This window comes from Prionailurus bengalensis, chromosome A2, assembly GCF_016509475.1.
Source record: "Prionailurus bengalensis isolate Pbe53 chromosome A2, Fcat_Pben_1.1_paternal_pri, whole genome shotgun sequence".
NCBI lineage: Eukaryota > Metazoa > Chordata > Mammalia > Carnivora > Felidae > Prionailurus > Prionailurus bengalensis.
The window spans coordinates 104,839,893-104,861,799 of NC_057348.1; the positions used below are offsets into that span (position 1 = coordinate 104,839,893).

At 35.5% G+C, this 21,907-nt stretch overlaps 1 protein-coding gene across 1 annotated transcript in view; it reads right to left on the bottom strand.

Moving 5' to 3' along the window:
• Window positions 1-347: 347 nt before the first annotated feature.
• The window catches only part of VWDE (von Willebrand factor D and EGF domains), a 77,322-nt gene continuing 55,762 nt past the window's right edge, over window positions 348-21,907 (bottom strand). Inside the window, exons 20-31 of the mRNA XM_043588986.1 lie at window positions 20,206-20,346; window positions 17,363-17,932; window positions 15,892-15,987; window positions 15,715-15,810; window positions 14,622-14,717; window positions 13,735-13,830; window positions 12,395-12,490; window positions 8,913-9,008; window positions 8,713-8,808; window positions 7,171-7,266; window positions 4,773-4,876; window positions 348-646 (exon numbers count right to left, since the gene is read on the bottom strand). Coding sequence (XP_043444921.1) covers window positions 632-646; window positions 4,773-4,876; window positions 7,171-7,266; window positions 8,713-8,808; window positions 8,913-9,008; window positions 12,395-12,490; window positions 13,735-13,830; window positions 14,622-14,717; window positions 15,715-15,810; window positions 15,892-15,987; window positions 17,363-17,932; window positions 20,206-20,346 — 1,598 coding nt within the window. The 3' untranslated portion in view covers window positions 348-631. The remainder of the gene's footprint in view (window positions 647-4,772; window positions 4,877-7,170; window positions 7,267-8,712; window positions 8,809-8,912; window positions 9,009-12,394; window positions 12,491-13,734; window positions 13,831-14,621; window positions 14,718-15,714; window positions 15,811-15,891; window positions 15,988-17,362; window positions 17,933-20,205; window positions 20,347-21,907) is intronic.

Sequence of the window (21,907 nt, forward strand, 5' to 3'; positions counted from 1 at the left end):
ATTTGGATAGATAAAAGATTCACAGTGGCTTCCCAGCAAATTTTCTGTAATGACAGCTTGAGACAGTCAGTGGAGTTTCTGAAGATTGTCAAGTATTGCAGCAGCTCCAAGAAAGCTGAAATCTGCTTGGTGCTTTAGGCTAACATCTTCAAGAACAACCTCTCTGACCTTCAGCAGTTGCTTTCCCGACCTCTACCTCCTCCTGTCCCCACCCTTACCCCCAACCCTTCCAACAATCTTGAGATTTCCTAATTCTGCTTTAAATACTTTATATCTGGGTACATCACATGGTTTCTGTTATGCTGACTGATCCCTAATGATAAAGACACCAACCATCACGGTAAGAATTGGGAGATATTCAGTTTATTAGATAATGTGAATGTCTTGAATATCGGATGCATCATCTCAATATGTAAATATCAAATCACATTTCAAAGTCAATTCAAATGACCTGGATTTCTTCTTTGCTTTTCTCTAACAATGACCAGATAACAGCATTCTACATTTGGTTAGTTTCTTCAGTCTTCAAAATAATTTTAAAAATGATGTTCAAATAAACTTCAAGTAGTTATCTTCAACTTTTTCTGAATAAAATTTCCATTCTTAAGACAGGCTTGTGATATACTTGATATTAATGGCGTTTTGTCTGTAGTAAGAAGTGGGAAACCAAGTTTCAATGAATACAGGAAAACCACTTGACCCTTATTCATTGTTTGCTACCTCTTCCTCTCTGACGTGATACATAAAGCTTTTGGTTCTACATTTGCTACTAGAGACCAAATACTGCTTTCATAAAACTGAGGTCTAATCCAGATCTTACTTATTTATTTAATTCTTTTCATGTTTATTTATTTTTGAGAAAGAGAAAGAACACAAGCAGGGGAGGGGCAGAGAGGGAGACACACAATCCAGAGGAGGCTCCAAGCTCTGAGCTGTCAGCACAGAGCCTGACACAGGGCTCAAACCCACGAACCGTGAGATTATGACCTGAGCTGAAGTTGGACACTTAACCGACTGAGCCACCCACATGCGCCCAGATTATATTTAAGTATCAAAATAGTTGTGACTAATTGGAGCTTGGATATTACATGACTCCACCTTGAAGAAAAATTACATTCAAGAAACATCCCTGCTCAATAAAACCAAGCACATTTTTTCCTGATACCCTTCAGGAAAAGACTGTTTTCAAAGCGTTGCAACATTTCTCTCCAGTCTTTTTCCTCATCCTTTTCCTTCTCCATGGCTCTCTATTCCTCTATTCAATGTAATAACCAGTAACAAACTGACATAGTGTTTTCTACACACCAGGCACATATGTGAACATAGTTAGTCCTTTAATAACCCTATGATTAGGTGTTATTAGCACCATATGACAGATGAAGAAGCTGAGACTTAGAGGGGTTCAAGATCTTGCTGACGGTCACAGAGTGAACAAGTGGCAGGTCCAATGCTAAATGTAATTAGCAGCTGGGCAGCAAGTTCTGAGGCCTGTCAAAGCCACCTACCCCTCTTTAGCACCTCTTTTGCCCCTCTTTAGCACCTCTTTTGCCCATTTCTCCTTTCTTTGTATTCTTTGTTTCTGGCTAGTAATTCTCTGCTGTTGTTTTCATTGAAATTCTAGCAACCCAACCTAATCACTATCTTCCATTTCTTTTTTCCCCTCACTACCTCAGGATGCTTGAAGAAGGGCCAGGAAGGTAGGCCTGAAGGGAGCTGGGAGGAGCCAGGGAGGGTTCTGAATACCCAAAATGGTAGTTGTTTTATTATTTTTTTCCTGCCTAAAAATTTGTTTTTTACCCTATGTTTTGGAGCCCAAGGAAAAATAAATAAGTAAGTAAGTAAGTAAATAAATAAATAAAAGCAATGACACCAATGAACAACTGAATAAAGCTCAAGTGAGAATTGAAGTCAAGAATTTGGACGAACAGGTTATAGTATTCAGGACATGTGGTCCCTGAGCTAGTCTCATTTTGTTTTCCTATTCCTTCTCCATGACTCCCTGTTCTTTCCTTCCTTAAAATGGCTCCAGGTGCAGTCTGAGAAGCATCCCCATTAGAGGAGATGAAGATTATCTGAGGAAGGATTCAGGTAGTAAAGAAATAGATAAAAATAGATTACAGAGAAATCACCTAATTTAGTATGTCAAAGTGGAGTTGAAAGCTTTTGAGCTCATGGAACCTTCTGTGTCATAAAAATCTCAAATAAAATGAAATAATACAGGGGCGCCTGGGTGGCGCAGTCGGTTAAGCGTCCGACTTCAGCCAGGTCACGATCTCGCTGTCTGTGAGTTCGAGCCCCGCGTCGGGCTCTGGGCTGATGGCTCAGAGGCTGGAGCCTGTTTCCGATTCTGTGTCTCCCTCTCTCTCTGCCCCTCCCCCATTCATGCTCTGTCTCTCTCTGTCCCAAAAATAAATAAACGTTGAAAAAAAAAAAAAAAAAAAAAAAATGAAATAATACATGTGTAAAAGCTGCCTTTGAACCAGGGAATTCACATTTTTATTGTTTTTATTGTTCTCAACAACAGCTGATCAAACAGGCACTCAATAGCTTTTGTTTTCTGGTTTTCAAACCACAGTACTGTTATGAACTTGTTTTTGTTTGTGTTTTCAAAATGGAGGCCATATCCAACCAGGATGGATACCAGTGCAAGGAGAAACACATGTGCACGTCCACTTTGCCTCTAAGCTAGACTGATCCAGTATCACGCTTCAAAAAGAAAATTCCTTATCATTTTTCAAATTACAGTACTCCAGGATACTTTGATACTCACAACCCTTGGGCTTTCTGAAGTGCTAAATAGCATATAATTGCTTTTAAAATTAAAACCAATACAGATTAGGGGCGCCTGGGTGGCTCAGTCGGTTAAGCATCTGGCTCTGGATTTTGGCCCCATGTCGGGACTGTGCTGACAGCATGGAGACTGCTTAGGATTCTCTCTTTCCCTCTCTCTCTCTGCCTCTCTTTTCTCAAAATAAATAAATAAACATTAAACAAAAACCTAATACAGATTAAAATTAAGAGATTTTTGAGAGCTCTGCTGCATTTGTGTGTATGTGTGTGTGTGTGTGTGTGAGAGAGAGAGAGAGAGAGAGAGAGAGAGAGAGAGAGAGATTAGCACTACCCTTGTACATGTAGGAATTAGGACTGAAAAATTCCTTGGCTGTTGATATTTAGAAATTTAAGATTGGAGACAAAATAAAATACAGTTTAATCTTAGCACAGATTTGATCACAGAAACTTTTAAAAAAGATGTTTATATAGCACTAGCTTTCTAAGGAAGTGTGGGGCAATTTCAGGAACTCTAAGAAAGTGTCTATTTTTCCTTTGCTTTCTTGATTTCTTAAGTAAAAATAAATCCTAATCCTAATGATATGAAGAGTTTTTTATTGCTTTCCCTGAAACAGATTTTAACAGGGAGCAAATAAAGAGCAAGAACTCCTATCTAGGAAAAGAGTGAGGACAGATAAGGCTTTTTTGGCACACACATCCTCAAATCAGTGAAGCAGTGGATTTAAAAGTGGTGGATTTAAATAAACTGGAGGGAGGGGTGAGGGTAGTCTTTTTATCTAGTATTTGACCAAAATTTGTGGTGTCAAATACTGTGGTGTCAAATATTTGTGGTGTCTTCTTTCCTAAAGAAGACATCCAGATGGCCAACAGGCACATGAAAAATGCTCAATATCACTCCTCATCAGGGAGATACAAATCAAAACCACACTCAGATATCACCTCACGCCAGTCAGAGTGGCCAAAATGAACAAATCAGGAGACTATAGATGCTGGAGAGGATGTGGAGAAACGGGAATCCTCTTGCACTGTTGGTGGGAATGCAAACTGGTGCAGTCGCTCTGGAAAGCAGTGTGGAGGTTCCTCAAAAATTAAAAATAGATCTACCCTATGACCCAGCAATAGCACTGCTAGGAATTTACCCAAGGGATACAGGAGTGCTGATGCATAGGGGCACTTGTACCCCAATGTTTATAGCAGCACTTTCAACAATAGCCAAATTAAGAGCCTAAATGTCCACCAACTGACGAATGGAGAAAGAAGATATGGTTTATATATACAATGGAATGCTACTTGGCAATGAGAAAGAATGAAATATGGCCCTTTGTAGCAACGTGGATGGAGCCGGAGAGTGTTATGCTAAGTGAAATAAGTCACACAGAGAAAGACAGATACCATATGTTTTCACTCATATGTAGATCCTGAGAAACTTAACAGAAGATCAGGGGGGAAGGAAAGGGGGAAAAAAAACAAGTTACAGAGAGGGAAGGAGGCAAACCATAAAAGACTCTTAAATACTGAGAACAAACTGAGGGTTGATGGGGGTGGGGGGGTGGGAAAAGTGGGTGATGGGCATTGAGGAGGGCACCTGTTCGGATGAGCACTGGGTGTTGTATGGAACCAATTTGACAATAAATTATATATAAAAAAATATTTGTGGTGTCTTAAGTCCATTTTGAGGAATATTATTCTCTTTCAGTTCCAGTGCCATAAAATAGAATAGTATTACACTTGAAAGTCATATCTACACATTGAAATCCTTTAAGTGAACATCAGAATTTTGAATAATAAGGTAACTCTACAATGACACAAAAACGATACTGTTTTTAGTTTCAGAGGCAAATAGTAAATCTCTGCATGTTTTTTATTTGGAAATCAATGAAAATCAAACAATAACACATAGATGTCAATTGCTAAGCAAAATATCTGAGTAGATAGCAGATAGCAATATCTAATATTTATTTTCCATTTAAAATTTAAAATACCTGTACTTTCTTTTCACATTTGGGTCCAGAATATCCATTGCGACAAGAACACACATTAGGAAATACACATCTGCCTCCATAAAGACACTTTTGTTTGCAAATTGCTGGAATATAAAAAAAAATTACAATGACCATTCTTTGACACAAATGCTTGTGACATATTCTCTTCTGGTGGTCTGAAGCATGTTCATTAAGATTTTATGAATGACCAATGGTACTCCCATTCTTGTGCAGCCAAAACACACAGACACACATACTCACACACATCAAAAAACAAAACACCCAAAACTCAACACAACAGTTTCACAATTCTATAAAGATATTATTAAAGCAAACAAAATTTTCATTGGCTACCTTTTAAACAGTGGCTATATGTTTTTGTTTTCTTTACAGAGGAGATTCAAATCAGTAATATAAGCATTCATAATTTGCTTAATAATTTAGCAAAGATTTAAAAGACACAATGCAGTACTGGCCAGTGTATAGAAAACTGACAATTTAATATGCTATCATTGGAAGTTTAATGTGAAACAACTGTATTAGAAACTTCCTAAAGATTTTTACACCAGCAATTTCTTCCTCAGAATCTCTCCTCATGAAATTTAAAAATACCTATATCTATCTCAATATAATTCAATATCAGTCTAGTTATCTATCATCTAACTAATGTATCCACCTATGTTACCATCTATCTACCTACCTACTTATAGAAAGAAAATGCTTATTATAGTAATAACTTGTAAATGACTACAATGTTCAACATGAGGGAAAAAGTCAAGTGAATTATATATCTATCTGTATATTATATATATAGAATAGATATACATACAGTGGCATAGATTATATAATATTTCGTTCAAAGTTATGTGTTGAAGGACACAGAAAATGCTTTTAAGTCATAGTAAGTGAAAATACGTATAATATAAAATTACATACAATACAGTTATTTTTCATGAGAGAGGTATCTGCTTCCAGAGTTCATATTGAAAGCTTGCAAAATTCAAGAACAATATTCTCTTTGGTGGAAGTGCAGCATTAAAAGATTACATTTTTATCAGTGATGCCATGTGTAGCTGGGCAGGCCGTGCAATACACAAAGCCCCACAGCTGAGGGAGTACTTTTCACACCACAGACATCATAGATTTGCATATTTGTTACACTAGCTCTCCAGCAGACGGCAGTCAGACATCTTGGTCAAATAATGTCAATATATAGAGTTTCTGGAAGTTGGAAATTAAGTATTTTGAGGAAAGGGACTTTGAAAAATTCACACAGAAGTGCTGCAAGGTGCAAAAATAAAGTGCACATCTTCAGGCTGTACTCAGAGTACCTCAATCCACACTTACTGGAGCACGTTTCCACATTAACGTGCTTCTAATATCTCATCGTTCTCTTTCATGGTCCACAAAGACCTCTCTCCAGAATAAGCAGCCCAAATTAAGGGTGATGGCTCTTTTTTCTACCATTTTAGCACATATAACTCGCAATGAGAATTAGTGATTTTTGAGCACATATTTCTTAAGGAAGTACTAGAAGTGAATTCTTTGATAATATTTTCCTAAGATGAAAAATGTATAAATTGTAATAGCACTTACTAATAAAATACACTCTAAAAGTCATGAAAATTATATGTGAAATCTGTGATATATGGAAACAAGTGTGGTTCATAAGACATCAAAAAGCAGGGCAGGCATTTTTTGTAAAAACACATGGTCATTTTGCAACTGTATAATTTCAGTTTACAATACACTTGGATCACCAGTTTTAAGATGATATAATTATTGATCAATTGAAAATATTTGGAGGGAGAGACTTCTAGTTTTTCTCATGAAGCTAATCTTTGTTAATATTTTAACACGTTATTTCAAGTTTTCATAAATTTCAATATTAGATCATTGATCTTCCTCAATACCCTGAGGCCCCATGAATGTAAAATTTTTAACTAAAACAAAAGGGAAATATATTAAAATACTAAAATCACAACAGGAATTTCTTTTGGATGGTAGAATGTGGGACAATTTAGTTTTTGGAACTTTTTCATATTTTCCATGATTTTCATGAGTGGTATGTATCTTTCTCATAATCTGAAAAAATATTTAAAGTTTATGCTAAAAACCTTCTTCACACCTGAGAGAACTTCCAAGGCAGCCCAGAGACCATAATTTGGAGTTATCTGTGTCACACAAAATATTAACATATTTTACCAAATTTTCTTCTCTTAAATGGATATAACAATGAATGAAGATTTCCTTTTATTTCGAAAACCCTTTTTTTTTAATGTATAAGCATTATGGGATTTTTTTTCTCTATGATTTCTCCTCACATTACACTTTGTTTAATAACTGTAACAGATTCAGGTTCAGAACATAGAGTAAAAAACACATTTTGTAGGCTTACGGATTTGACACTGCACTCCTTCCCATGCGGTAGGACAGTGGCATATACTGGGAGCTATACATTCACCACCATTTTTACATTTCTGAAAGCAGATAGCTGCAAATAGAAATACAAACAAGTTAACAGTTTAATTTGCCAGTCAAGTACTCACATAAACCACAAAAAATTTCACTGAAGAAAAAAAAGAGAAACAGTGAAAAGTTAATGACTTAAAGGAGCTTTTCCCTTAACATTTTATCAAGAACATTTTCCAATGTTACTGCTGATTCTTGAATAAGGTGATTTTAATGGTTGTATAATGTTCCACTGATCGAATGCATCGTGATTTAACTTTTCCTCAATTTGTGGGACATTGGTGTTACGTCTTATTTTTCACCTTGACCAGCACATTATAGTAGCTGCTAATTTTATAGAGTAATTTATAAAAAGGGGAAAAAATGAAACGTTTGAATGAGGAGAGCTGTTATCAACTCTAAAACTAGCCAGAGTTGAAAGTAGTGTGACCCACCTTGGAAGGTTCTGAATTGGTTGGTCTGAGATGCAGTCATGGAATCTGTAATTTTTTTTTAATGAATTATTTTTATTAAAAAAAAATTTTTTTCAACATTTATTTATTTTTGGGACAGAGAGAGACAGAGCATGAACGGGGGAGGGGCAGAGAGAGAGGGACACACAGAATCGGAAACAGGCTCCAGGCTCTGAGCCATCAGCCCAGAGCCTGACGCGGGGCTCGAACTCACGGACCGCGAGATCGTGACCTGGCTGAAGTCAGACGCTTAACCGACTGTGCCACCCAGGCGCCCCCACGAATTATTTTTATTTTTAAGAGAGAGCGCACGTGAGTGGGGTAGGGGCAGAGAGAGAGAGGGGAACAGAAGATCTGAAGTGGGCTCTGTGCTGACAGTGGAAAGCCTGAGGTAGGGCTCGAACTCACAAACCGTGAGATCATGACCTCAGTCAAAGCTGGACGCTCAACCCAGCCACCCAGGTGCCCCGGAATCAGGAATTTTTTACACCTTCCCCTGACCCTTCCTTAGAGAGGGAGACAGGACTTAAAGAACTTGTCATTTATCGTGGCAATCACAGTGGACAGACTGGAAAATACAGCATATACTCTTTCTCTGCTAGCCTGAAGAAAAGAATTCAGAGCAGTTGGCATTTCACTCCAGTTCACAAAAAAATCCCCTAAAGTAGGAACAAAGAATCAAAAATAAAAACAAAACAAAACAAAACAAAGAAAATGCCCTGTGTAGTAAATTCTGCTTGATGTTCTCATGTGGATGTAGCATTTAAGAGTATTCCTCTTGGGGCTCCTGGGTGGCTCAGATGGTTAAGTGTCCGACTTCGGCTCAGGTCATGATCTCACGGGTTCGTGAAGTTTGGGTTCCGCTTTGGGGTCTGTGTTGACAGCTCAGAGCCTGGAGCCTACTTCAGATTCTATGTCTCCCTCTCTCTCTGCACCTCTCCCCACTTATACTCTGTCTCTCTCTTTAACGTTCAAAGCAAATAAACATAAAAAAATTTTTTTAAGAGTATTCTTACGTGTGTTGCATTGTTTCCCTCTCCAACCAGAAGGACAAGAGCAAATGTTTGGTCCTACACATTTTCCTCCATTCATGCACATGGGATCACAGATACCTTAAGGTAAAAGCATGAAATATCAGCCCTCAAATGGCAATAGTTTAGCTATTTAATGTGTTTGCTTTACCTGTAGTTAAAAAACACATTTAGTGGTATCTTACTTTTTTGGCATCTCCTACCAGTGTATCCTTCACGACAGGTGCACACATTATTTCTCATGCAGCGGCCACCATTCTTACAGGGAGGGTGACAGATAGCTAAAAGAACACATGGCAGCAATCTGAGAATACTCCATATTCAATTATTATATATTACATATTGCATCATGTGCTTGTTATCTATGGGGCCATAAGGCAGAGAAATGTGCTATTAAAATAAAAGATCACATCTGCAAGTCATTAACACTATCCTTTCTAAATCATAAAATCCAATGCTTATAGCTTTAAGCAGCTAGTGGATTAGCACAATTTGAAAGGTATTGATGAAGTATTCATAACAAATGGCATCTTTGATATTATAGTGCTTAAATCACAAACCTTATCTTATGATTCACCTTTCTTAGAAGTAAAGAGTAAAATGATCCAGGCAGAACCAAGAAAGTGAGTCATAACCTAGCTCAAAATAAGAAATGCACCTATTCCTGTGGAAAATAGAAAAATCCCAACAATATATCATATGATTTTTAGAAAATAATTTTTAGTTGACTTTTGAATACCTAACTGAGGTCATAAAGGCAGAGCTTAGTATGTGACTTACTCCTAAAAAACTTAGTGAAAAATCCTTTTAACAATAAATCCCTGGCTTTGTTAGGAATATTTATCAGATAACCTTGACTACATCGTACTAGTATCTTCTATGTATATGCTTCTGCTTCATGGAATTCAGAAGTTAATATTTATCATCTTTTATGAGAAGATTTACATTGCTTCATGTTTCTTGCAGATATGACAATAAATGCCTTTATTTAAAAAAACAATACATAGGCAAACCCGCCTAAATAGAAATTTATTTTTTTCTCTAAATGATAATTAAATGGATTTTAGTTTGTATTTTAAAAACAAATGTCAAATTAACTGATTTTGGTAACAAGGCTATCGTAGACTAATTCCCAGTTTTGAATTAGATCCATCTTTAATAGCTACTTTATTTCCAGTCTAAGAAAAGAAATCAACTAATTTCAAATGGATTCAAAACTGAAAATAATTTAGTACTTTATGTATAAAAACAAAATAACTGAATGATTTTAGCAAATGGATAATTTCCACTCTTTTAGTTTGAACCTTTTCTGATTAATGCTTCAGTCTACTTTCTTTGGTGTTTATTTGGTACTTTTTATAAAAAGTACATTTTCTGCTTCCTAGTCTTAATACAACTTATGATCATTTCTAGTATTAGAAAAAAAATGTATTTGTTCTATTGCAAAAACACAGTAGGAAATACTTATGGTTAGAAATTTAAAACTAAAACAAAAATAAAAAAACAATATATAATGGGTAACCTTGCTATAATCAATACTCATCCATACCACAAAACTTGAGTGTAGAGATAAATACTACATTTACACAACAAAACATATGTAAATAAAGTAATATAAAGAGATTATATATTAATATAAAGGTTTGATCTTCTCCACATCTAGTCCCATTTTAGGAAAAGGAAGTTTAGGAGAAAATCCACCTACATATATACCTATATATTCTCTAGGCCTCACACAGATATTCCATGAGACTCCAAAGGGAGCTAAGTTATCCAGTCTCACCTACCATGTGGAATGGACTCATGACATTCAAGGATTTGAAGGATATAAAATGTATTTAAACAACTCTCCAGTGACACATTATAAGCCTTGATTATGAATGGAGTAGTTTCACTCTTTCGTTATGTCTCTAGTTCAATTTTTACCTTCCTCATTTGAAATCCTATAGAACACACAATATCTTGTGTGGATAAATATTTTATCCATTTTCTGCCTATTTTTATTCAGTGACTTTGAATGTGTATACCATTTTCCCTTCCCACCATTTGGGGTCACAGAGGCTCATGAGAGGATGTGATCTGATAAGAATAAAGCTAATATTTTTTATTTCTTCTGCATCTCCTGTAGCATTTCTTAAAAACAATTGTACTATTATTCATGGTAGCCAGCCATGCACTTACAGTATGTACGTCTCGCTCCTTATGGCAACTGTGTGGTTCAAATCTAAAAAGTCAGGAAGTCTGATGCTGGAGACTTTGATTTCAAAATCCATGCCAGCTAGGAGGTTTTAGAGGCTAGCTAATTCCAAAACCTTTTAACATATGTTCAACAGATACTTTTTAGTTCAATACTTAATAATTTAGAGATTTCCTCCTTTCTCAGTAATACTGCTGGCACATAAGTTTTAGAGACATTTTCTCACTATATCTTACATATACTGCAAGGAGCATGAGAGATATCAGCTTTTATATCCCTCTTAAATTCTGAGTCAAAACTATACCTAGAACTCAGAAATATGGGGTTAGACATAGTCACTTGGTTTTCAAGGTTTGCTTTAACGTGGTTTTTACATCTTCCCATTTCACAAAGTGGTTCCTTGAAGGAAATCTTAACTAGAGGAACTCATTTGCTATGCCTGTACTTCAGTGGTAGTTTGTTCTCTACCTCACCTGCAACATAAGAATCCCAGTCAACCTCCAAATAAAAGAAATTAAATCACTTCAAAGTATAACACGCCCAAAAAAGAATACGTTTTAGGAATTAAATTAGGACAGCCTCTGACACGTTTTACTAAAAAATCTATTCTGCATTTTGCAAAAGTTCAAAGATACGAAGATGTGGAAAATACATTTTAAATTTAATTTATTGACATTAACTCATACCTACACTGTTATCCTCAGGACATGCTCATTATTCTGAAAAAATCCATCACATTTCTATATCAGCGAAAGTATTGAAATAGCAGGCCACGAAGAGGGGGGAACGATGCATCTGTATGACCTGATATCACCTTGCCCAATGCTGTGTATAGCTAACTTTTCACAAGTGTTTAATAAAACTGATGTTGAGAGATCATGAGGTAATAGTGGGCATTAGTGGACCATAAATCAAACATTTTTGCTATGAGGGCAGAAAAATTGACACCATTGCATGCAATAGACTCCAAGAGAATTTTGCTTATTTGGTTCACACCTTGATCCTATAAACCTGCATGGACAAGTGCCAAAATTGAGAGCCTAATGTATAGTGAATAAATGTAAGTATTTTATTTAAAATTTTTTTAATGTTTATTTATTTTTGAAAGAGACAGAGACAGAATGCGAGTGGGTTGGGGCAGAGGGAGAGGGAGGCACAGATTCTGAAGCAGGCTCCAGGCTCTGAGCTGTCAGCACAGAGCCTGAGGCGGGGCTTGAACTCACAAGCTGTGAGGTCATGACCTGAGCTGAAGTCGGACGCTCAACTGACTGAGACACCCAGGCACCCAAAATATAAATATTTTATATAATAACTCATACATTTTCAGGATCTGGTCATTAAGCAGCCACAACTGTAACATCACAAGAAAGAGAGAAAAAAATAGCACTGTCCCCTTTGAGACTTGTCTTGTGTTTACTCAGAGTTCTGTTTATGCCTTTCTCTTTGTATTCATAAAGAAAGAATAATTACCATTCTGACACTGCGCACCAAAGAATCCATTTGGACAGAAGCAAGTGTTTGGCTTATCACAGGAACCACCATTGAGGCAAACAGGGTCACACAAAGCTAATGAACAGCAGGGGGAAGAGAGACCATAAAAGTTTTATTATTTAAAAAATGAAAGCTGCACTGAAGTACAAAATGGTGCCTAATGAAATATTTTATTTTTACTGCAAGGAAAAGCCATAACCTATAATTAATTTGACTTTGCCAAACATAAGAGGAATAAAATAAGTGGATAATAGCTTTGAAAGTCTGTTCATTAAGTTTACAAACAATACCAAGCTAAGAATATGGAGGTTATGATTAGAATTCAGAATGCCCTCTGCAAGCTGAAAACAATGATGGGAAATTAGAAGACATTTCAGCAGCACTAACTGGACAGTCTGTAATCCACTCAAATACACTTCTTTAGGCCTCCATCTCAATTCAAATAGGAACACTGTGCTCAAGTCCTAGCATACTCAAAAGCATTCTGCTTAGCTTCTTTACCTTAGTTCCCCTTTGAGAGGCACCCCTAATTCCATTTTCCAACTCAGACTTTACCCATTCTCCAAAGTCTACCTCAACACTATTTTCTTCCAAACTGCACTTGCCAGAATGAATTTCTGTCTTCTCTGCTTCCAAGGAACTGTGCATTAATTACATTACTTATTATAATCCAACTTGTACCACAGTCATTTAAAATTATTGTATCCTGTGTCTTCTTCACTAATGACATGCTACTTGAAGTCAAAGCAAAAATCAAATTGTTCTTTGTTTCCCCTTGGATCATGCTTCACACATAGTTCACAAGCTATAAACATTAAGTTAAACTTATGTTGAGAAAAGTCATTAGATCACAATGGATTAAATTAAACACAGAAAACTGCAAACATTGCTGGCAAAAAATTAAGCCTGATACTCTGATAAAGAAATGGAATAGAGTGATGGTGTCGTTTAACTCAACTGCTTGAATGTTTCTTGAAACAGAATGTCTGTGTTGTGATAAAAAAAAACTTGAAAGAGATTGAAGATTGAGATGTAACACATATTTGTTTCTCTCCATTATAAGACAAGTGTATGATGAGAATATAAAGGCATAAAAAACAAAAAAAGAAGTACTGGTTGGGCTAGATAACACTAAAGCTGAAATATACTCTATGGCCTGATACAGGAAGAAAAAGAATAAAAATAAAAGATACTTTTATTAAAACTTCATACTAATCTTGTCAGATTAGTTTAATGCTTTTGGGTGCTGGTTTAGGACACTGGTGCATTTAACATTTTTTTTTAACTGACTTATTCATTGAAAAAAATCCTGATTTTACCTGTACCACAAGTAGATCCCGACCAGCCAGGCTTGCACTGGCAAATATCTGGTGTAAGACATTCACCTCCATTTTCACAGTGCCTGTTACAAATCACTAAGATCACAGAATAAAAATAAAAGCAAGCTAAATTAGGCTTGGAATTGGTCATGTTATTGGGTATTATCTAGGTAGCTCATAACTGCCAATCATATCCTCTAATGAATAAATTCAGAGAGAAAAATAAAAATAACCTATTCTTTGGCTTTAAATGGTCTCCAATTGTCACATTCAGCTACTTTTTGGTAACAGAGTTGGGGAAAGAAGAAAATCATTGAGCTGAATGGTAAATAAGAGTTGGCTATTTAAGAAAATTATTAGTTACTAATGAAAATAGTTTTAGATATAAATAAACAAGATAAACTTATAGGCAAATCAACAAATTGGAATTCTTATTATCTCAAAGAAATGGTCATGGATACGTAAGGAGAGAGTTGTTTACAAGAACAAACTTCTTTATCTTAGTACTGGAATCCAGTGTTCCCAGTGGCATACAGAATAACAACTGTCATAATAAATCATGAATGCATGTTTGTTCGTTTTTTAATGTTTATTTATTTTTGAGAGAGAGACAGAACGTGAGTGGTGGAGGGGCAGAGAAAGAGGGAGACACAGAATCCAAAGCAGGCTCCAAGCTCTGAGCTGTCAGCACAGAGCCTGACACGAGGCTCGAACTCATGAACTACAAGATCATGACCTGAGCCGAAGTCGAATGCTTAATCAACTGAGCCACCCAGGTGCCCCAGGAATGTATATTTTTTAGTGTTTGGGTTTATCTTAGTATTAAAGGCATTAACTATTAAAAGGAGTAGTTTCATTACATTAGGCTGCAAGAGAGTTTTGCTTACTTGTTTCACACCTTGGTCCTACAAAACCATAAGGACAAGTGCAGAGATTTCCAGCCAAGCAGGTGCCACCATGTCGACAAGGTGGACTACAATGTTCTACAGACAAAAATTATGTTATTAAGTCAGATCCTAATTAAGAATATGTATGTTTATATTTATGAATCATAGCCACAATAAACTGTGTTGTAAAAGCAATTTATAATAAACTCGGCTTGCTTTTAGTATGAAATTCAGTTCTGTGGGATTGACTATACAAGTTGATACTCTCAAAACACCAACAAATCATCATCATGTTTTGGTTTATAAAACTGTTGGTTAACTGAATGGAAATATACCATGTTAGGTTTCTTCTGCAAAGTGAGACACACACTCCTCCCCTAAAAATAGAATACTTCTATATTTCCATAATTATTTTCCTATGTCATCGATAATATGTGTTTCTATTAGTTCACTCTGGATTTACTTTAATTTGTTATTTTGTACCTTGCCTTGCCATGGAAGTATTTAGTGTGGTTCTTAGATTATTAATAATTATTTGTACTGTCTATCAAAGTATATTCTTTAAAATATTAAAAATAACAAATGTGCTTCTTTAAAATATTTAAAAAATGTCATTTAATAAACTCCCCTCTTAAGATTTCAACCAAAGTAATAAAATTATGTGCCTATAGACATGTTTTTAAAAATCACTTTTTAGGATTCTTTTTACTACTTAATATCTTCTAATTATTTGGTATTTAGCACTTTCTTGGAGAGATGTTTGACAAGTCATTCAATAATCAGGTGTCCTTTACTTGAAGCTAAAATATATGTAGGGATATGGCACCTTAAAACCAAATATCCAAGATATTTCCGAAGACAATTTTACCAAGGACAAATAAGCTATTACTCTTTGGATTTCTAATGAAATTGAAGTTTTTAAAATCTTCAAATAAATTATTTTTGGAAAACATTAAAAAGCTTAGACATCCTCTCCAACATTAATGAATATATATCAGTAAAGACACAGTAAAACAGAATTATCTTTTTAAAAAAGCTTTAAAAAAGTGTTTTATCTTGGCTCTATTATTTGATTTTTAATTTGAATTATCACCTTCATCACAGGTTGCTCCAGCATGCCCTGGGGGACATTCACAAATGTTAGGCTTAATACATTTTCCATGGTTTTTGCAATCAGGATGACATAGAGCTGTATAAAATAAAGCTCAGGTTTTAGAAATATCAATTATCAATTAAATTCATTATGCAAACTAACAAGTTTTATACCTACCAGTTTGGCAGTTAGAGCCAGCATAACCAGGTTTACATTTGCATATGTTTGGGGCAACACACTCCCTGCTTTTCCCACATGGGTGTCTACAAATGGCTGCAAAAATCAAAGGAAAAAGGATGAATTGTTGATACATGTTCCATAGACTTACGTGTAAGAAAAGTAAAAATCTTTGAAATTTGAAAATTTTGACGCTGCTTATTTAAGCAATAACCATTGCATTTATCCATAAAGTTATTTTCCCCCTTATATTTGTTTTACTATTAGAATGACTGAAGAACATGATTAATATGGTCAGAAATAAGTGTCATAGGTGGTAATTATTCCCTTTGTGAGGCCTGATGTTGAAGATGGCTGCTAACCAGAAATGGGATTCCAGTCTTTTCACAGAGGTCAATAAAGTTCCAGATACTGATCAGATAAATGCTGGTAAATGTAAGAAATAATCAGAATTTCAAAGAGCAAGATACTAGGACCACATCTTAAGTTTACAGGTTTGTATTCCTTAAGCTTCTTGAAGTGCTTGATATATTCTAACTATTAGGCATTTAATGTTTTTCTGAGGTGACCAAAAAGTATGTGGTTGTTAATATGGAGTTTTATATTATGAACATATAAGTCCTGAAAGTCATTATTATCACTATTCCTACAAACAAACAAACAAACAAACAACGTACCTCTCAGTAATACCGACAACAAGAGAATATCCCAACAGCTCTACTGCTTAAGTTGGTCTCAAACAAATCAAAACACAAGCAACACAAAACAGTAATAACAAAATAACAACACAAAATAGCTTCAACAGTGTTAAAGCTAAAAATTTGAGTTGCATCTAGGAAAACAATACTGATAATTATGAAAAGAAGTAAACGCTCCTTTCAAAATTAAAGTGATGCCCAACTTGTTTTTTCCTCAAGAGCTGGAAGAAATACAGAGAAACATAGTTTATGCAAATAAGCAAATATGCCAGAATTGGTAATTTAAAGTGCTAAATGCCCACTGTGAGATGAAAAGAACCCAGACAACAATGTTATTCACATCCTTATTTTATCTCTTCATCTGCTTAATGCTAGGAAAGTCAGTTAGCCCTCTAAGGCCCTGTATTCTCATCTGGATGATGCGAAAAATAACACTCAGTACATGGAGTCTTTATGGATTATATGACATAATTGATACAGAATGTTTCTATAGACCTTGGAACACAGTAGATACCCCAAAACACATTTATACTATATTATATAGTTTATAGTACTATATAATAGAAACGTTCTTTCTAAAAATAATGCAGGAACACCCATGTTAATTTTTTTGAAATGTGAAGAGGGGATACACAAACAATAAACAAATAAATAGAAATTGGAGAAATAAATGGAGTAAATAGAAATTAATAAATAAAAAAGAATCTCTTCTTAATTACTTAAATGTGAACTAATTAGTTTTCTTTCTATCTTCTAAAGAATTTTCATACTACCTCTGCAATTGATACCATCTCCGTAATATCCAAAGGGGCATCGTCCACATCGGAAATGACCATCTGCGGTTGGCGCACAGGAAACACCAAGAAAACAAGGCGATGCAGCACAAGTTGATATTTTGGTCCATCCAGGCTTTTCCGGCAAAACAGTGATGGCTCTAGTAACTGATGATGTAAACTCATCCTTAAATTGCATGTAACCTTGGGCAGACCTGTTGATTTGAGAATTATGCCCTCCTGCCTCTGTTTGGATGGTACTCTGTATAACATCCTTTGCTTTACCATGGGAACTGTTTGGGTTAATGCTTAAGGAACTTGGATGTTTCACAGAAACTACCAGTTCCTCCAGACTGAGATTTGTAGTGACAGTATGATCCGCATGTTCAAAACCTGATATCTGATGGGAAATAACTTTCTCTGAATTATTTATCTGAGAGGTAACTGCTTTTAATGAGAAGCGTGAGATGTCACTGGTTGTGTCCAAGAAATTTTTGACAGTAGCAGGACCGTGGGTAAAGTTCACACCAATCAGTGAATGATCTGTTGATGGTGGCGGAAATTTTATACCTAACAACCAAAAAAGAAAAGGAAATGTTAGTAACATTTATTAATGTTCTGCCCTTCCCACTATATTTACCATTAAGTAATTCATTCCTTCACATAATGTCTGGTGCATGTATACCATTACACTAGGAGCAATGTGGTAATAAGAAGTCATCACACAGTCCCTGCCTTCGAGGGATTTGTAATCTTTTTGGATACACAAGGAACATAGAATATTAAACATTATAAAAGTTAAAGAACAATAAATAATAATTTTATTTAAGAGTTAGAAATAGCCAACAAACATTATTGACCACTTCATACACTGAGGCTCACAGCAAAGAAAGCATAGTGTTGTCAATAATGGACATGTGAGCAACTCATAATCATAATCTGAAGAAAATTTTTATTATATTTTACTTATTTATTTTATGTTAGTGGGCTTCATGCCCAGCATGGAGTCCAATGTGGGGCTTGAACTCACGACCCTGAGATTAAGACCTGAGCTGAGATCAAGAGTTAGATGCTTAACTAACTGAGCCACTCAGGTGCCCCAGAAAAATTTAACTTACACAAACATACTATGTATAATTTTAAACTAAGAAGTCTGAGATTTTGATGAGATAAACACATTTTTTTTTGCAAAATATAAATGATTAAACTGGTGGAAGAAAAAATAGAGGAGTTGATAGAACAATTACCATGAAAGGAAAAAAAAATAATCCAAAGTCGCCCCCAAAAATGATGCCAGGAAGGATGATCTAATGGAAAAAAATTACCAAATAATCAAGGAAAGACTGTTTTACAAAACTTTTGCAATGCAGAGAAAGAGATGAAAGTTTTAAAAACATTTGATGAAGTGGCATAATCGTCGAGTCAATATTATTTATTAAAATACATAAGCATTTAATGAAATACTAGCAAATCAAATGCAGCAGTGTGGTTACAGATTACTACATCAGAATAAATAAACTTATATCTCTACTAATTGAATTATATTACATAATTATACAATTACATTACATAATAAAGGATGCAGTGTAAAATAATGTTAAAAAATGATCTGATCCCATTTTCTGTTGAAAACATTCTAAAAAAGTTAGCCTAAGGAAACATTAACAGAAACTGCAGCAAGTAATAAATGCTGAAAAACTGATAAAATTTAAAAACTACTTCTAATTTAAAACTAAAGAGAATTCTGAGAAATCAAAAAATAAAAGGAAAATTCTTCAACTGGATGAAGGATTTCTAGCAGAAATCTACTGTGGTATCATACTTAATGGTGAAACATGGAAAGAATTTCCATTAAAACCATTAAGAAATAATTCCCTGCCTAAACACTCTGCACTGGAGGTCCCAGCCATTACAATGAGGACCCAAGTTTGAGAACTGAGACTCTATAGTCAGACTGCTCAGGTTCAAATCTCTCTCCTTTTACAATGTCTATCAGCCTGAACAGATAACCCATCTATGGCTCTGTACAGATTAGAAACTTCCGCAAAATGGAAATAAGAACAGTTACTGTCTATAGCTATTGAAAGGACTGAATAATATATAAATAATATTTGTCTAGAGCTGATATGTTGTAAATACAGGCTAACTTGTAAATACTATTATAATGAGAAAGTAAGAGGAAGAGACAAATTAGCAAGCAGTATTGTCTATTTATAAAACCAATAAAGAGACCCAACTATAAAAATAGCGTAATATGAGTGTTTAGTAAGGCAATTGGATGTACGAATAAATTAAAATCAAGACAGCTTTCCTATGTTGCAGTAATCTACAATGATATTCTGCAAAACAAACAAGTGCATCTCGCAAGATGAATAGCTAATGTTACATAAGGCAAAGGCATAAAGAAAGCTAATGTAAAATCTGTAAGTCCTTTATAAAGACAATCAGAATATTAATCAAACAAAACAAGACTTATAAAGACAGCAGAATGGAAAAGGAAAGGCTGTATGAAATAATGAGCTTCTTATTATTTTTAGAGTTTGAGTAGATGTTGGACGACCAGGGAGTTATAAAATATAACTTTAAAATGGTCACTTCCAACCATAAGCTTCTCTGAGATCACCTTAAATATCATTTGTTCATTATACAACATGAATCATTTTTCTAGAATATAAACCAAAGAAGTCAATGGATTAGCAAGAAAAAGAATAATTTGTAAACCACATTATATAATCTTAGGTGATCTTTATAAAAAAAAATTCCTGAAATAAATAATGTTAGTGTTCTGGAAAATGATGGGAGGTGTTACTTGTCATTAGCTTTTAACTAAGACCATTACTTACTAGAGGCATTTCTGCTTGTTGACTTAACACGCCTCTCTCTCTGCACGGCATTTTTATCATTCTCTTCCTTAGTTTCACTTTCATCAGAACTTGTAAGAACCACAGTATGTGTCGTAGATTTGTGTAAAAGCTGTGTTTCAACTGTAAATGTATGCGTGAAAAACAGATCAAACTATTGTAAAACCAAAACACTGTGAATGAGAACATACGATAAAAATGTCACTTGGGGGGAGCACCTGGGTAGTTCAGTTGGTTGAACATCCAACTCTTGATTTCCGCTCAGGTCATTATCCGAAGTCCCGCATAAGGCTCTGTGTTGAGTGTGGGGCCTGCTTAAGATTCTCTCTCTCTCTCTCTCTCTCCCTCTCTCTCTCTCTCTTCGTCTGCCCCCTCCCTTCTTTGAGCTCTCCCTCTTTCTCTGTCTCTCTCTCAAAAAAAACAAACAAAAAAGTCACCTGGACTGAACTCTTAGCAAATTAGATTACAGAACTAGCTTAAATTTCATCTCTTCAGCAAATCCTTGGGTTATGGATTGAATTGTGTACCCCCAAATTTATTTATGTTAAAGCCCTAACTCTAAATGTGACTATATTACCTTAAAGGAGGTAATTAAGCTTAAATGAAGTCATGAATGGGGCCCTAATCCACTAGGACTGGTGTCCTTTTAAGAAGAGCAGGAGCCACAAGGGGCATTGCACATGTGAGGACACAGTGAGAAGGTGTCCATATCTCAGCCAAGGAGAGAAGTCACCAACCTGATCTTGAGTCACAAGGAGAGAAGAACCAACCTGATCTTGAATTTCCAGCCTCCAGAACACTGAGGAAACAAATTTCTGTTGTTGATGTCACCCTGCCTGTGTTATTCTGTTATGGCCAATCTGACTAACAGATGTTCCTATAGTACTGCACTCACCCAACCACCCAACTTCATCTATCTGTGTTCTCCCACAGAGCTTTGTCCTTCACGCTATTGATTTTTATGTGTCTCCTTCCCCTTCTCGTTAGCAACCTCAATAAGAACTGTGCTGCATTTACTTTAATGGTCAGTGACTCTTTTGCCTGCTATAAAACTAAGTAAACAATACCAACAATAAAAGAAATATTTTGTATTAACAAGCATCTTCCTAAAATACACAAATGCTTCTGATAGAGTTAAGAAACTTACTAGTCACTCATGTGTAATGGAATTTGGTTCAACTTGCTTTCCTCTTAAATTCCACTTGATACAGGTTTTATTCAGGGAATGAGCCTTTGTTTGCAAAAGGCAGATGGTAGATCACTTTAGTGTATGGAGTGAAGGGTGTGATATGGTTGAGTATTTGGAACTGGATATTGAGGGGGAAATGTGAGTGGCTGAGCTACTAATGAATTCCCCTCACCATCCAGCACTATGCTCCTCAAGTCTGTTAGCTCTAGGGCTAGATAGTCCCCCCTCCATCTGAAGCACAAAGTAACATTATATCACTAATATATGTTTTTCATCAAAATGGGGTCTTATTCACTGGTGCAGCCACTCTAGAAAACAGAGTGGAGGTTAGTAAAAAAGTTAAAAGCAGAACTACCCTATGATCCAGCAATTGTATTACTAGGTATTTACCCAAATGATACAAACATACAGATTCAAAGGGGGTACATGCACCCCAAGGTTCACAGAAGCATTGTCAACAATAGCCAAACTATGGAAAGAGCCCAAATGTCCATC